The sequence below is a fragment of the Poecilia formosa genome, unplaced genomic scaffold (assembly GCF_000485575.1).
Source record: "Poecilia formosa unplaced genomic scaffold, Poecilia_formosa-5.1.2 Scaffold404, whole genome shotgun sequence".
In the NCBI taxonomy this organism is placed as follows: domain Eukaryota; kingdom Metazoa; phylum Chordata; class Actinopteri; order Cyprinodontiformes; family Poeciliidae; genus Poecilia; species Poecilia formosa.
In genome coordinates, this window is record NW_006800343.1 from 223,687 (window position 1) to 239,755 (window position 16,069).

Here is a 16,069-nt window from a genome sequence, read left to right on the forward strand (position 1 = left end):
TAGCACAGAAATAGAATATTTAATATTGGTAAAATGTATTAAGTATTTAACATAGGTGTTCTTATGGGAATATGGATCTTTCAGATTATTTTGAGAAGCAATTTTGATCATATTTTACTTTTTATTGTGTCATGTAGCTGTAGCTGGTCTTGGTCTTGACTCGGTCTCGACTTCCCTCGGTCTTGGTCTTGACTTGGTCTCGGACCCTAAAAGTCTTGGTCTTGACTTGGTCTCAGGTTAGGTGGTCTTGAACACAACACTGGTAAAAATACTGGAACCTACAGACGCCACTATTTGAAGGTATATTTACTTTCAGCACTGTATTTTACGGTGGCCAACAGGTACAAACACCCAGCAAAGACGAGAAAAACACATGCAACAAAAAAGAGATGCAAATAAAAAATGCTGAAAACAGAAGTGATCCAGACCACTAGGGGGAGTCGAACAAAGAACAGCTGTGTCCGAAGTCAGGTTTTGCGGCCAGAAGAGAGAAGCTGTAGCTTTCAGCTAGCTGTTTAGCCTCTACCTTGGCGTTGTGTTGCTTAGCAACGGTGACAACGTGAATCACATAGCGGCGAAGGAAAAAAAAACGGACCAAATGAGTCACGTGTTCTCCCGTGGAATACTAAATCCGGACCAGCTGGCAGCAGGCGAGCGGAGCTGGATGTTAATGCAGCGGGAGCAGACATCTCCGAAAACGTCGGAGCAATATTGCAATTAGGTGATGCACTGATGAACCGAGCAGAAATGTGAGATTTATACATCTACATTCTCGCCTACAAACATTGTTTAAATCATGTTGTGTCACGGTTGCTAAGCAACATAACGCCGTGGTGGAGGCTAGGCAGCTAGCTAAAGGCTACAGCTTCTCTCTGCAATGCTCTCTGCCTTCGCAGGACCCCTCTTCCGTAGACAGGTGTTATTCTCAGCCCATGACAGAATGAGCTTGAAAGGATGCAGACCCTGAACTCGGACACAAAGCTCTAGTGGTCTGGATCTCTTGTTTTTATGTATTTCTTGCATCTGTTTTTTGTTTGCGTCTTTTCTTTGTTGTATTTGTTTTTCTCGTGTTTGCACCTGTCTGCCACCGTAGTGTTTTAACGATTCTGTATTTTAGTTCTGCTGGGCTCCATATGGTTATATGTATTTGTTATAAGTTGCATTGTGATCACTGTTATGTGTAGAGTGTTATGGGCTTCCCCTGTCTGACTGCTGACTCCCCTCACATGTGATGGACCTGTCATGTGGATGAGGGATCAGGACCGATGCTGACAGAACACCGGAAGAGCGGAGAGTTCAGTGTGTTAGCAGTGAAGCTATTCAGTTGAGTGTAACGGTTTGTTAGAGGGCCGAGCTGCAGCCTAAGGAACAGCAGCTCGCTCTTATTTCTAAAACCCTGTTGACGGTATTACAGTATTTACTTACAGTACACCACTTTAAAAGGATTGAAAAGGTAAATAAATTACTGGTATCTACAGACGCCAGCTTTTTTTTTTTTAACCGTTTTTCTGAAAGAACGGTAAAAAAACAAAATAAAACCTGGCGTCTGTAGCTACCAGTATTTTTTATCGTTCTTTCAGAAAAACTGTAAACTACTGGCAGCTACAGACGCCAGTAGTTTACCGTTGTTTCACAGTATCTATGCCGTACTTGCATTGACGGTAATCTACTGTCAGGGTTAATTACGGTACAGCTACTGTGCATTTACAGTAAACTTCTGGCGTCTATAGCTGCCAGTATGTTACTGTAAATTTACAGGATTATTCCTTAGTGTAGATAAACTCAGATATGCAGCCATTCTACAAATTACTCAGTTGCTTTTTATAAATTATTTCATATACAGTGATCCCTGGGTATAACGCGGTTCACTTTTCACGGTTTCGCTGCTTCGCAGATTTTTTGTGTGCAGTTTTTTCCACAGTGTTCTGCGTCCTGATTGACCGTATGATTGGTAAAAACAGTCTCTGCGCTTCTTCTCTACCTGAGTGCCAATAACGTCACAGTGTTTAATACAGATTGGCCATTCAGGAGATGGAAACTGAAACGTTCAATGTCTGCTGGAAAAAAACTGGCCAGAGGCAGCAGAACCCGACCGGAGGCTTGACGAGATCCATCCCGTAGATCCAGCTGTGAATTGGCTGGAGGAGACGCTTTAATGCCACGACTCCGGATCACATTAAGGCCCGATTGATGAACATCCGCTGACCTGGAAACAGGTTTTGTTGTTTGGTTTCAATGTATTTATTTATGCTGTGTAATAACTGTAAAAAAATAAAGGTAACTACTTCACGAATTTCGCCTATCGGGTTATTTTCAGAACACAACCCTAAGAAAAACAAGGGTTCGCTGTAAATGTTGTGTTNCCATGTGACCTCAGAGGACCATGTGACCCCAGAGGACCATGTGACCCCAGAGGACCATGTGACCCCAGAGGACCATGTGACCTTATCCATGTGACTCTGTGTTGAATCGGCAGTTTCTTTTCTCTCTTTGGCCGTTAAAGTTTTCCTGGTTGAACTTTGTTAAATGTGAAAGTGACCTGATGTTCGGATGTCCATCAGACCCGGTATTTGAACCAGAACCGCTTTGCAGTAAACGAGTTGGAACAGAGCGAGTAGCTGCTACAGAGGAGCCTTGAGCGGAGAGCAGCGTTCTGTTTGGACTGATGGAGAGCAGACTGTTGTGTCTGGTTCCTGAGGCTCACCTTGAACTAACCCAACCAGAACCAGAGCCGCTAACAGATGTTAGCCAGGCTGTGTGTTCATCTGGGGAAACTCTGCAGGAGGTCTGGGACAAACAGAGCAGCAGCAGAGGGGGAGGGGGAACTATTCACACCCTGGAAGGTTGAAATGATTTTTCTGGCAGAGCTGAGGCATTTATTAAACGAATCAAATTCAAAACTGTGTTATCGATTCCAGAGGGAAACGAAATGTTGTCATAACTCGCATCAAATCATGTCTTCAGTCTCCTGATGATGTTTCACAGCATCATGTCCTGAAAGAGTCCAGCAGCTCTGCTGACCCTCCTCCTTTGCTTTTGCTCCATCTGGTCGTAAATATTTAAAACTTTTTATTCTCAGGTGTTTGAGGCTGGAAGCCTCCTGACCATCACCCTCATCCAGCCTGGAGGGGAAACACCTGCCAGGGTATGAATACTTCTGGGTTCCACTGGACTTGTTAGCCGCCATCAGCAGAACAGAACAAAAGTCACATGATTAGAAGAGGAACCAATCAGCAGCAAGCGAAAGGGCAAAGGTCATTGATTCAGTTCCTGTCCACTCTTAGTTCTGATTGGACTTGGATGTGTTTGGTACCGATCCGGTCTGATTTGGACCTGCTGTTCCTGAGCAGATAAAGTAGGTTCTGACCAATCAGAGAGGACCTCAGTCCATGTCCACCCTGACCTCTGACCCCTCCCCCACAGAGACCCACTCAAAGCTCTGTGGGGGAGGGGCGGGGTGAGCGGGGGAGGGCGGCCGATCGATCATCACCAATCAAAGCTTCATTTAGCCATATTTGGTCGTACTTCCTGCTTCACCTCAGAAGAAACACAAAGTTCAGCAAGACACACAAATAAAACCCAACAGAACCAAATAAAACCCGGCAGAACCCAGTAAAACTTCTGAAAGGAAAAGTCTGACCTCTGTGCTGAGCTGCAGCCCGCTCCATCAGAACCATCATCAGCAGCAGAACCTTCATCTTCACCAGAACCCGGCGGTCCAGCAGTCAGAATGAAGCCCAACTGCAGCTGAACCAGAACCGAAACAGAACTGGACCAGAACTGGACTGGAGTCTGAGATCCAAGTGAAGCTGAACTGTTAACTGGGAGAGAGGAAGCAGCTCAGAGGAATGTGTTTCTGCAGACTCCCCCCACAACACACACACACACACACACACACACACACCGCCCGCCTCCATTCATTCAGCTCTATGGGGATGGAGGGGGGCCGGCATGTACCATCTGACCCGATACAGGGGGTTTGGTTCTGAGCCTCTGTCCTCCTGCAGGGGGCGCTGCTCAGGAGCTTCTGCAGAACCTAAGCCGTCCAGTCCGGGTCTGACACGGAACCAGTGGCCTCTGCTCTTTATTGATCTCTGATTGGTTATCCAGATGGACTCATCAGAACCAACCAGTCCAAACTGGTCAATGCAGAGGAACTGCCCAGGAAGACTGTCAGAACCGGACCAGAACCAGGTCAGAATCGGACCAAAACCAGGTCAGAACCAGAGGAACAGAACTCTACAGACAGGAAAGGGTTAAAGGTCATAAAAGCTGCTCTCACAACTGTTCTCTATTGTCTCCTCTGGTCCGGAACCGGCTGCTCAGAACCAGACCAGAACCTCTGACGTTGGTCACCAGGAGGAGCCGTGGGTCCAGCAAGGAATCCGAACAAAGCCTAACTGGCTCTCCAGCTCTGACCTCCAGCTCTGACCTCCAGCTCTGACCTCCAGCTCTGACCTCCAGCTCTGACCTCCAGCTCTGACCTCCAGCTCTGACCTCCAGCAGGAATAGAAACCGTCTGATTATTTAGTCAGATTACTGAGGAATATTAAAACAGAGGCAGAGACAAGATTCTTCAGTGATTCATCATTTATTGATCTGTTATCAGAGACAAACTCAAGGTTAAACTCAGGGTTGATCAACTCTGAGTCACAGATCATTCTGAAAAAGTTTAAAATCATCAGTGTTTTAACTCCGGTCCAGAACCGGTTTATTTCCATCCGACCCAACCTCTGGTTCCGGATCAGAACCTCGAGCAGCAGCTGGTCTCTGAGTTCAGAGGAGAATCCCAGAGGAACATCTGGAGCAGCTGCAGAACCTCCTCTGGATGTTTCAGCTCGATCAGATTCTCTGAGGTTAAATCCAAACTGTTAGTAAACGAAGTCAGAATGAAAAATCTACATCATGAAGACGAGTCCATCATCAGCTCTTCCTCTTCCTCCCAGAACCGGCCGGGTTCTGCCGGTCCCTCACAGTTTGGCTTTGGCCTGGAAGAAGCTCATGACGGCGTTGAAGCATTCCTCTGAGGTCCAGCGCTCCATCAGCCGCTCCACCTCAGCGTCGTTGACGGCGTAGAGACGTTCCTTCTCCACAGACCGGATCAGCTGTTTGGACAGCGCCAGGGACTGATGAAGAAAGAGACGCTGCTGTTAGAACCCGGACATCCTCCAGAACCTCAGTTCAGCTACTGGTGTCAGCAGAGCTCGTCCTTCCACTTAATTTTATCCACTTTGTGGAATGAAACCAAAACTAAGAAGCCCTCAGCATGATGCTGCCGCCGCCATGCCTGGCAGTTAGAGCAGTGTTGGCCGGATCCAGTCAACAGTCCTGGAGAACCACCAGGTATCATTACTTAGACCAGTAGGTTTGTGAAGATGACTGAACATCATCCATCCATCCTCACCTGGGGAGGCAGCCGGGCGTAGGCCTTGAGCCGGGTCCAGACCTCGGACTGGAAGCTGGTGTCGGGGAAAACCTCTGTGATCAGACCCAGTTCACAGGCCTGGCTGGCCGTCAGCTTCTTATTGAACAGCAACATCTCACTGGCCTGCAGAGACAGTCAGAGACAGAGACAGTCAGAGACAGTCAGAGACAGAGACAGTCAGAGACAGAGACAGTCAGTCAGTCAGAGACAGTCAGAGACGGTCCGGCAGCAGCTTCAGGTTCTGGTGATCTGCGCCGGTACCTTGGTGGGGCCCATTATCCTGGGGAAGGTGTAGGAGGAGCAGCCCTCGGCGCTCTGACCCAGCTGGGTGAAGGGCGTGTGGAAGGTGGCCTGAGAAACATCAACACGGTTCCCATGGAAATGGGTCAGAACAGGAAACTAAACTGGACTTCCTCTCCATCGCGTCCTCGTCTCTATTCCAGGAATTCTGGAAAACTAGTACTAATTTTACCAAAATAAAATGTCTTTACTGTCATTAGAGCACAGCGCCATCATCTGGTAACTAAAAAACAAACATATTATTCATAAAGGATAACGGAACCAGACATGACCCGACCCTTTGGGTCAGCTGAAGTGTGTTTCTGTACCCGCTCTGTGGCGTAGATCAGGTCAAACAGTCCCAACACGGTGACAGAGATCCCTACAGCCGGGCCGTTCACCACGGCAACCAGAGGCTTCGGGAAGTCGATGTACGCCCTGACGTACTTCCTGAGGAAACACAAACACACAGACGGCCTCAGGTGGACCAGGTACTGCAGTCAGGAGGTGAGGTGTTCATCAAGAACCCCATAAAGTTGTCACTGAGCTGAGGATCTACGGCTCCACAGAGGCCTGACCCGGGACGTTTGGGTACCGGACTGAACAGAACCCTCAGATTATTCCGGTTCTGCTCAATTAGTGGTGAAAAACATGACGATGTAGCTCAGTGAAGGTTCTTATTGGAAAATAGATTATAGAAGAACAACATGGACTTGTGAGAGGGCAGAAAACAGGAGGCTGCTGCCCCCTGCTGGACTGTTCTGTGAGACTGACGGAAATGAAAAGCAGTTTTATAGTTATCTGATGCAAACTAAGCTTCATTAACATTTTCCTGATATATTAAAGTAGAAAGTTTTTATTAAAGTGTCTGACAGCTGCAGATGGAATCCTCTTTGTTCCCGATTCAGTTCTGCAGTGAGAACCCAAACACTGAGACAGTCGACATGTAAAAGGTCAAACTGACAGAAATCAAACGGGTTGAGTGTCAGCCAGTGAAACTTTCTTGAGCAGGTTTTCTGTCTGCAGCTCAGAGGAACCTCAGGTGTTGCCCACCTGAGCAGCTCTGCTCCCTGCCTGGCCATCTCCTGGACGCCTCCCTCTGGGATCTTGGTGAAGGTGGACAGGTCGTTCCCGCTGCAGTAAAAGTCTCCAGCTCCTTCAGAGAGGAAACAACAAACCATGAGAGGAACCGATCAGACCAGCATCCTGGTTGTTTACATGGTAAAGGGAAAATATCTTATAAGGCTCCATTTATTTCCTTCCAGTAATCTTTTATAACTGGGCCGTCCCAGAAGACATGAGGATGGTTTGCGTTTTGATTTCNAAAAATAAAGGTAACTACTTCACGAATTTCGCCTATCGGGTTATTTTCAGAACACAACCCTAAGAAAAACAAGGGTTCGCTGTAAATGTTGTGTTAACTTAATTTTTTTTCTACAGCAGGAGAAGTTTTGTCAAAAAAGCGTAAGGATAAATTTCAAAATGTTGTAAAAACTTCTTTTTTTTATTAAAATTTGTGGAAAAAAAAGTCCACAAGGATACTCATTCAAACACATTCACTTAAATTTTCACTTTATGGTTCATGTTCACATTTTTTATTGACTGTATATCAAATATATTTTAAATTTAACTGAAAATGACATAATGCAATATATAATATTCAATAAAATACAACATACAAATACTTATTGTATGGACTAGGCCAGTGCTCCCCAAACTACGGCCCTTGGGCCGGATCCGGCCCGCCTCCACATTTGGTCCGGTCCCCTGAACAATACCAAAGAGCATTCCGATTTTTTTTTCATATACCGTATTTTCCGTACTAAAAGCCGCTTATATGTGGATTTTTCTTCAACCACCAGGGGGCTCTTTAGCAGGAAGTGAATCATTGGAAGTCAAAATTGGAAATGGGAAAAAAAAAAAGCGCCCATTAAAATGGAATTAGGTTTTAGTAGGGAATTGAAATTTGAGAATGTTGCTGATCAGTTAAATGGCATTGAGGGAAAAAGAAGATTTTTAGTTTTGTTTTAAATAATACTGGGATCATTATGAGAATTTGAGGTACAGATATTAGGATCCAGTAGATGGCAGTAGTGCAACAATAATGGCTGCAAGCTGCCGTTGGAATCTAAAGAAGAACAAGCAGCAGAAGAAGAAGAAAGCGGCCATTTTCATTTAGCACATGCTAGTAGCAACACAAAGGATCAGCACTTTTACTGTTACAGTTTCCGTTCAGAAACTACCGTAATCAGTTCAGTTAAATCTAAACTTGGCACCTTTTTCTTTTTCAACTGTAATAAAGGTGATATTCAGTTGACCTGTTATGACTCAGATGTTGGGTGTCTCTGCTGCTGCTGCATCGCTGTGGAAAACCTGGAGCAGCAGAGAAATCTGCGGCTTATATGTGAAGGTTTACTGGTGTAGCTGCTGTCAAAACAATTGCATCTGGTTTATTTTAAGGTGGCAATAGTTAGATTTTATTTAATATAAAACATTAAGTTTAACTGTGAGGTAATTTTATTGAATTTATGTTAAGTGTATATTCAAATGTGGAGAGGGAACCTTTGTTTTGTTCCGCAGACCACGTGTTGCCCAGGGAAGCATTGGCTGGCGCACTTAGAGCCACATGGGCATTCAAGCTGAAGAAGCTGTAAGAAATTAAGATTTATTCCTCTGGAGTCAATGCGGCTAATGAGGTACAGTTTTGTTTATTTGTATCTTTTATTTAAATACACCATTTATTGTGAACTGATTTAGGTTTGTGTTACTTTGTAGTTCTGAAGGCATTTTTGGGGACTTAGAAAGACGTTTCCACAATAAATGGCTGTTGAAAGCCAAGAACTGCGTTAAGCTTTGATTTAACTCGAGAGGAGCAACAACTGGTTTTCTTTTTTAAAGAACTTTGGGGTTGCGGCTTATAGTCCGGAAAATACGGACTATAATCCTTCCTGGATTTTTTCTGTGAAGAACCCAGAGAGGGTTATTTGATTGTTCCTTCTGGAAAACAATACATTTTTACATCTAGGCTCCTGCAGTCGTCACACTTTTTCTGTTACAAACTGACTCGGCCCCCAGCAGAGAAGGGGAAAGTTATGTGGCCCTCACAGGAAAAGGTTTGGGGACCCCTGGAATAGGTCATCAAATCACTACGTTGCCTGTAGGAGTTTTTGATGTCCAGCAGGTGTCAGTATTCACAGTATCAGCACAGAATCGACACAGTTTTGCTTTGGGTCGAAACGATACATGACGCCTCATCTACCCATCACTACTAAACAGATATACACATATTAGAATATAAACAGAAACTTACAACACAAACAACAAAATAAAACGTACCTCGCTGCTTTCACCGGGTAACACTAAGTGTTGATGGTGCCAAGCACATCTTGACAGTGTGTTCTAGTCATTCATTGGTACAATGATATGCCAGCTTTTATAGGGCCTGCCCTCATTTGCTACGGCAGCCCGTGAGGTACATGCAAACAAACAAACAAAAAAAAAACTTTATAAAATGCAAATACAATTAAAACAAAATACAAACCACCAACAGTGCTATTTTGATACCTGAACCAATCAAATACACCTTGTAGTTCCTGAGAAATGGAACTCATTTTGGGGGAGTCATTTTTGAGAACTCCAGCTGTTGGAGTCAAAGCTGAAACTTTGACGTAAAAATTCCCTGGATGGAAAAGCATTATTGAGGATTTTTTTTAGGGGATATGAACTAAACTCTTACTCTCACCCTTAAAAACAGAGAATGTAATATTTGGAGCAGAAGAACCGACCTGGTACTGAACAACCTGTTGATCCTGTAAATGTGGAAATAGAAAACTTGCCTTTAAAAACTTTCAGAGCCTTAAAACTGATGGAGAACAAGCAGGGAATGCAGCTGACAATGAACTGGATCTATGTGATAACTACTTCCTCTGTCTTTTTCTGTTTGATGTCTGACAAATTGTATGTATTTATATTTTTATTTTACTTTTTTATTATCTCATAATTTTATGTGTGCCTTAAGCCTATAAGATATGACTTCTTCATGTACAGTACATACCTGCCACGTGATTCTGTATAATTGTCCAAAATGTTTAATAAAAACAAAACAAAACAGAGAGACGGCCATCTTTAACCGGGAGGAGCAGCTGAACTGAACTGACCTGACCTGACCTGACCTGAACTGAGCTGACCTGAGCTGACCTGAACTGAACTGAACTGAACTGAACTGAACTGAACTGACCTGACCTGAACTGAACTGAACTGAACTGACCTGAACTGACCTGACCTTCTTTCATGGAAAACTTTGAATCAGACTCGGTTGTTTGTGCGACTGATCGTTGCCTCAAAACGCTGCAGGACAACAGGAAGTTGCCTTCAGTGGAACTTCCTGTTAAACACAAACCATGTGGAGGCTCGGCAGGATTGGACGGATTCATCACGGTTCTGAGTTCTGATCGGATCAGAACCTGCTCGTGGATCTACAGAACTCCAGGCCGGGTTGTGTTCTGCTCTGGGTTTCAGCCGTTCACCAGTTGCTGTGTTTGGACTGGTTCTGGTTCTGATCCGTTTCTGACTCCTGAAAACTGCTACATTCTTGGGCTCCAGAATCGCCACGGTCTGAACCTATGGGTTCCAGCGGACCTGTTGGTTCTGATGCTGATCCTGGTTCTAGAATGACACCAGAACCTCCTTTCAGCTGTGAAACTGTGTAGATCAGAACCGGGTCATAACTGGTTTCTTCTACGACTGGACACACTGGGAGAACCGGTCCAGTTCTCAGACAGGTTGCCATGGAAACACGGTTACCAAGGGAGGAGGTGCGCGGAGCCAGCAGCAGAACCTGGAGTCATCAGGCTCTCAGGTGAGCATCAGGGTAGTGGGCAGAACCCATCCAGAACCAGAACCTCTGCAGCCTGATTGGCTGGCAATTTACATGTGAGAGGGCGGAGCTCCAGGTGAGGTAGAGGAACACACACCTGATAAGCTGTCTGCTTCAGGCTCGGTTCTGACCCAGTTGGGTCTGAGACGAGCTCTGAGACAGGACACACCTGGACCCAACTGGACCCACCAGAAACCAACCAGAACTAACTGAACCCAAACTGGACCCAACCGGAACCAACCAAAAACAAACTGGACCCAACCAGAAACAAACTGGACCCAACCGGAACCACTCCGTTCTAGCAGGTTGGTTTGACACCGGAGCAGTTCTGGGTCAGAACAGAAACTGGGTCCAGTGCAGGTGGTACCAGAACCGGCAGGGGGAAACTGTGGTTCTAATCCGTAGGTCAGCCGGTCCGTTTCCAGTCAGCAGCAGAACCGTCTCCGATCAGAACCAGACGGCTGAGCAGCCAGGTTGCCATGGCGACTAGAGGGCCAGTATGGCGGCGCTGCGGGCGGTTCTGACTCAGCTTGCTGACCCGGCGGTTCTGATCCATGGGAACCTGAGTCAGCAGATGTTAATCAGGACCTCCTGCAGAAACGCTGCTGGACCGTCAGAACGTCGCCATGGTAACCGGTAGGTCATGTGACCAGTGCCTGTCTGTCTTTGTAGGACCTTCAGTATGTCGTCCCTGGACCCAACTGGACCGGACAGGGACCGACGCAGGAAGGTAACCATGACAACGGCGCTTCAAAGGAAGCCGAGAGGAGACCCAGACCAAGACCAGAACCAGAATCGTGTGACCTGAAGCGTAAACTTAGTTTAGCTGCAGTTCCAGCAGTGGGCAGCAGGGAGCAGGTTCCTCTGGGCCACCTGCTCAGGCTCGGTTCTACAGACCGGTTCGGACCGAACCCGACCGAATGGAGGACCTAATGCGTTCAGGGCCCTGATACAGTGCGGGACCTGATGTATTCAGGACTTGATGCGTTCAACTACATGATGCCATCAAGGATTAATATCCCTTCAGGGACATGAGGCGTTCAGGGACCATGACACGTTCAGGGACCTAATACACTGAGGAACACGATGCATTCAGGGACCATGATGCAGTTCAGGGCCCTGGTGCGTTCAGCTACATGATGCGTTCAGGGATCATGATGCTTTCAGTTACGTGGTGCGTTCAGGCCCCTGGTGCGTCAGCTTGTTTTCCGCCTGCAGACTGTCGTGTCCTTCNTCTTTAGCTGCCTGCTCCAGAGCTGCTATGATCTCGTTGTACATCTGAAAGAAGAAATTAGGGTAACAGGAAGTGAACCAGCAGGAAATGATGTCACATGACATCATCGGGGCTTCCTGGTTTCACCTGCTGACCTCAGGTGTGATGGCGTTCTTCTTGGCCGGTCGGTTCAGTTTGATGGTGGTGATGTCATCGGCCGTAGAGACCAACAGCGTCTCGTATGTGGCTCCGCCCCCAACAGGCGTTGCAGTGACCTGGGCGGAGCTTCCTCCCTCTGCCTCCACCAGGGAGCCAATCAGGTTGCAGTACTGCTCCCTGGCTTCATCCTGATAGGTAGAAACCTTAACGGTCAGTTGCTGGAGGAAAGTTCTGATCTGCCAGTTGTTTTGCAAACGGTCCAGAACTAATGGGACATTCTGACCTTACAGAAAAGAAACAATCCTAACATAACAGGAAGTTTATGATTTGAAGCTTCACCAGCAGAACTATGGATCCGATCAGAACCACAGAGGAGCCGATGGACAGTCGTACCTGAGAAATGGAGCCCAGAGATTTCCACGCATCCCATTTGACCTTGTTCACAAAGTCCAGCATTCCTGGTTTAGGAGTGTTGCAGGGACCCTGAGTGGCCTGGAGGAGGAGGAGGAGCTGTTACTATGGTAACACACAGCCGGTGAAGTATCAACCTCTAAAAGTGTTTATGTACATATGTATTGATGCTTCCAGCGCCCCCTGCTGCTTCTGTCTGAACCAAACTCAAGTTTTCTTCCAGGCCTGGAGTGAAAAGGAACCATGAGAACACCAGGGAACAGAACCAGAGAATGCTACGCTACGCTAGGCTACGCTAGGCTAGGCCTAGTAAGCACCATTTGGACCCTTCAACTTAAGACGACATCCAGGGATCCAACTGTGGCCCAGACACCAGAACTAGTCTGCAGTTCATTGACCGGTACCAGAACCGATTTCCAGCATGCCTTAGTGCCACCTCCTGGAACTTGCCGTCACCAGACCGACATCCTCCATCCTCCAAGCTGAGACATTGGGTCAGAACCGCACAGCTGCAAAGATCCAGCAGGTTCCATGACTTTGATCTGGACCAAAGTAAGGTTCTTCCTGTGGTTCTGGTGCTTAACGCTGAAGGTCAGAGCTGGTTCTTGGTTTCATCTCACTTCCCTTTGATCAGAACCAGAACCGGCCAGAACAATGGACCCGGTTGGTACTGGATGACTGATGACCGATTAGCGACCAGAACAAAAGATGAACTGCAGATGCTGATGACCTTTAAATGTTTAATGATCTTTGGTTCTGAAAAGGTTCTGATACTGACAGCATGCAGGAACCTCCAGAACCTTCATGACCCAGGAACAGAACCTCCTCACCTGCTTGAACAGAGCGTAGATCTTCAGCTTGACCTCGTTCCCCGGATCCTTCTTCAGCGCCGACAGTTTGCTCTTTGCCTGTTCAAACTGCTCCACCGTCGCACCTGAGGACACACAGCCAATCAGAGAACACCTTCTGCTCGTCTCACCTGAGTGGAATCATCCTGGATCCGCTGTAGACCCACCCATCATAGGAGACGCCGTGGTCTGGAATGTCAGACTGGGAACACTGGTCCTGAGCAAACTGGGGATCACAGAGATGTCCAGAGCTTTAAATTATGACACATTTAGTTTTATATACATCAGTGACGTGCGGTGAGGTTCATTGCAGGTGAGGCACTGACTTACGAGTTAGACACCAAACATGTTACGGAAATTTCCTGGGAGGCAAAAAGACTAATCATTTACATGTCATCCATAGCCGCGTCAACTCAGTGAAACTTAGAAATGTAGGTATTAATTTCGTGCTATGATCCACAGCAAAGGGAAAGAGCGAGAAAGAACTTCCTCGCTTTGTATCCGCCGAGCTACACGCAGACTCGTTGCCATAGCAACTGACAGCAATGCTACTTCATGTTTTAGGCTTCAACACTGTTACACTGAGAGGTGTGGTGTGGAAGGAAAACTCAGCGAAGTTGGCTGAAGCATACATAAAGGTGATTTATTAGGCCTCCTTCAGCACAGCATAATCCACTCACAAGACAAAATGACATCTTTTCCAGCAGTCTCTCAGCTTCTCTTTTTCTCAAGGCAGTCTCCTTATATACTGTTGTTCCACCTTCTCAATTAACTGCCCAGCCAATCAAACTCCAGCAAACATGGGCCTTTCTATAAAAGAGCTGGGTTTGAGGCAGGCCTCCTCTTTGGTAGGTTCCAAGATGGCCGCTACAAGGACACACCCAAAAAGGTAACAAACATTTCACAAACAGAAGGATCACATACACACATCCTAGAACTTAAATGTTACAGAAAATATTATTGCTTCTTAACAAACACCAAAAAAACTAGATTAGCTACCGCTTCTGCTTTACAGAATTACTTAGACATACAAACTGTAGCCCACAAAACGCACATTTCATTAAAAAAAACTAAACAAAAACATCTTATTGCTGTCTTACCTTTACGTATCAATGAAATCCATGCACCGCTAATTCTGCACAAAAATCTCCGTTCATCCAAAGCCCAGTCTATCCTCATGTCTTTTCTACTCCGTCTGAGAATCATCAAACTGTCTCGAAGCAAAACCTTCAGTCCGCTGTTGGTCCTCAGGTATAGAGCTTTGGAGCTGACGTCACAGCGTATGACGTTTACGTCGCTCGGCGCCATGTTTGCAGCCCACAGACCAAAACAAACTAGTCAGAACCAAAGAGTTTTCATTGTATTACCGACCGCAGCGAAGTTGTTTTGCAAATTGGATACTGGATATTCTCCCTCCGCGGAGTAAGGGAGGTTCAGCTCAAAGTTGATCCGATTCATGAACGCTACTTTCGGCCAGCTGTTCTCTACCGATGCCTCCTGACGCGCCCGGAGGTTCACATGGGGACCGTCAGTTTCCAAACCCTCCTGTAAATAAATGCTTTGTCTTGTGACCAACTGATACAAAAAGTGGTAATTCATGCTATTAAACGAGGCACACTATCCTCTATAAAATGTTTAAGTCATATTTAATATTTTAAGTAATATTAAATGTTTTCTTCAATAGCTTCCAGGTCATGTGACCTATTAACTCAAAATCGGTGAAATTATTCTACTAAACTATATAGATGAGGCATATTTATATTCCATTTTGACCCCTTTTTATTTCTTAACCAAAATTATATTTAAAAAATATTTTTTAAAAAGTTCATAAAATATATTACCTCACATAAGAACATTTGTAACCTGTAATGTTCAATTACATAAAATTCTAGGACTGGATCTATTTCATTACATGTTTACTTACCTGAAATATGTTAAATAGAACAAATATTTATTAAAGTGTGACCTGTTTCATAAAATTTACTTGTCACCTTTATTGTTTAATTGCACATGAAATGTTTAAAGATGGGCTCTTTCACCTGGTTTGTGTCATGATGTGGCGGTGGACGTACTTTATGTGGATGTTATTTTAATGAACTACACCAAGGGGGCCCAAAGTGGGTCCTCAAGGGCCGGCATCCTGCATGTTTTAGTTCTCTCCCTGGTTTAACGCACCTGCATCAAATGATGGATCATTAGAGACCTAAAAGGAATATTGACAAGCTGAAAAGGTTGTTGCCCTCCAGGACCGACTTTGGACACCCCTGAACTAAACAGACTAACTAAATCCAAAGTCCAGGGAAAACAAGGAAATCCAAAACACAATGAAACAGGAGACAAGGGATAACAAAGGTAACATGAAGATCTAAACCAGTGTTTCTCCACCCTGGTCCTCAGCCCCCCTGTCCTGCACGTTTTGGGTGTTTCCCTTCTGCCACACCTGGATTGTATCTCTGGGTGATTAACAGGTTTCTGCAGGACTTGATGGTCCTGCAATCATTTGAATCAGTTGTTCTGGGACAGAGGCTCATCTAAAACATGCAGAGCAGGGGGGCTGAGGACCAGGGTGGAGAAACACTGATCTAAGCAAAGAAAAAAACCTAACTAGTATTACTAAAGGAAGATATATACATACATGAATATATATCTTTAATAAAATCAAATTTTTACTTTAAATGTGATTCATTTCTTCACCTGTTTAAGTGAAGAGCTTGAATCAAACGTTACATGAATGTTTACCACATGAAATTATTAAATGAGACAAAAACAGCCACTTCCCACTGTACACATATTTCATCACAAATGGTTTAGACACTTTATGGAGCTCTAGGTGCTGAGCTCCTCTCCTGGCGTTTCCT

General features: G+C 45.6%; 3 protein-coding genes across 7 annotated transcripts in view; 1 reads left to right on the plus strand and 2 right to left on the minus strand.

The window, feature by feature from the left end:
- Nucleotides 1-4,484, minus strand: part of lama1 (laminin, alpha 1) — a 24,127-nt gene extending 19,643 nt beyond the window's left edge. For all 5 annotated transcript variants that reach the window (XM_016663092.1, XM_016663090.1, XM_016663091.1 and 2 more), the window contains exon 1: nucleotides 3,641-4,484. In XM_016663092.1, the coding sequence (XP_016518578.1) occupies nucleotides 3,641-3,698 (58 nt within the window). In that variant the 5' untranslated portion in view covers nucleotides 3,699-4,484. The remainder of the gene's footprint in view (nucleotides 1-3,640) is intronic.
- Nucleotides 4,485-4,576: 92 nt separating this feature from the next.
- eci2 (enoyl-CoA delta isomerase 2) overlaps nucleotides 4,577-16,069 on the minus strand; it is a 31,408-nt gene continuing 19,915 nt past the window's right edge. The window contains 11 exon segments of the mRNA XM_007576306.2: nucleotides 4,577-5,126; nucleotides 5,405-5,548; nucleotides 5,687-5,776; nucleotides 6,034-6,154; nucleotides 6,758-6,860; nucleotides 8,023-8,052; nucleotides 11,801-11,858; nucleotides 11,949-12,140; nucleotides 12,346-12,444; nucleotides 13,194-13,297; nucleotides 13,379-13,437. Of these exon segments, the coding sequence (XP_007576368.1) occupies nucleotides 4,971-5,126; nucleotides 5,405-5,548; nucleotides 5,687-5,776; nucleotides 6,034-6,154; nucleotides 6,758-6,860; nucleotides 8,023-8,052; nucleotides 11,801-11,858; nucleotides 11,949-12,140; nucleotides 12,346-12,444; nucleotides 13,194-13,297; nucleotides 13,379-13,437 (1,156 nt within the window). The 3' untranslated portion in view covers nucleotides 4,577-4,970.
- Nucleotides 11,061-16,069, plus strand: part of LOC103154885 (5'-AMP-activated protein kinase subunit gamma-2-like) — a 17,622-nt gene continuing 12,613 nt past the window's right edge. The window contains exon 1 of the mRNA XM_016663109.1: nucleotides 11,061-11,310. Within this exon, the coding sequence (XP_016518595.1) occupies nucleotides 11,263-11,310 (48 nt within the window). The 5' untranslated portion in view covers nucleotides 11,061-11,262. The remainder of the gene's footprint in view (nucleotides 11,311-16,069) is intronic.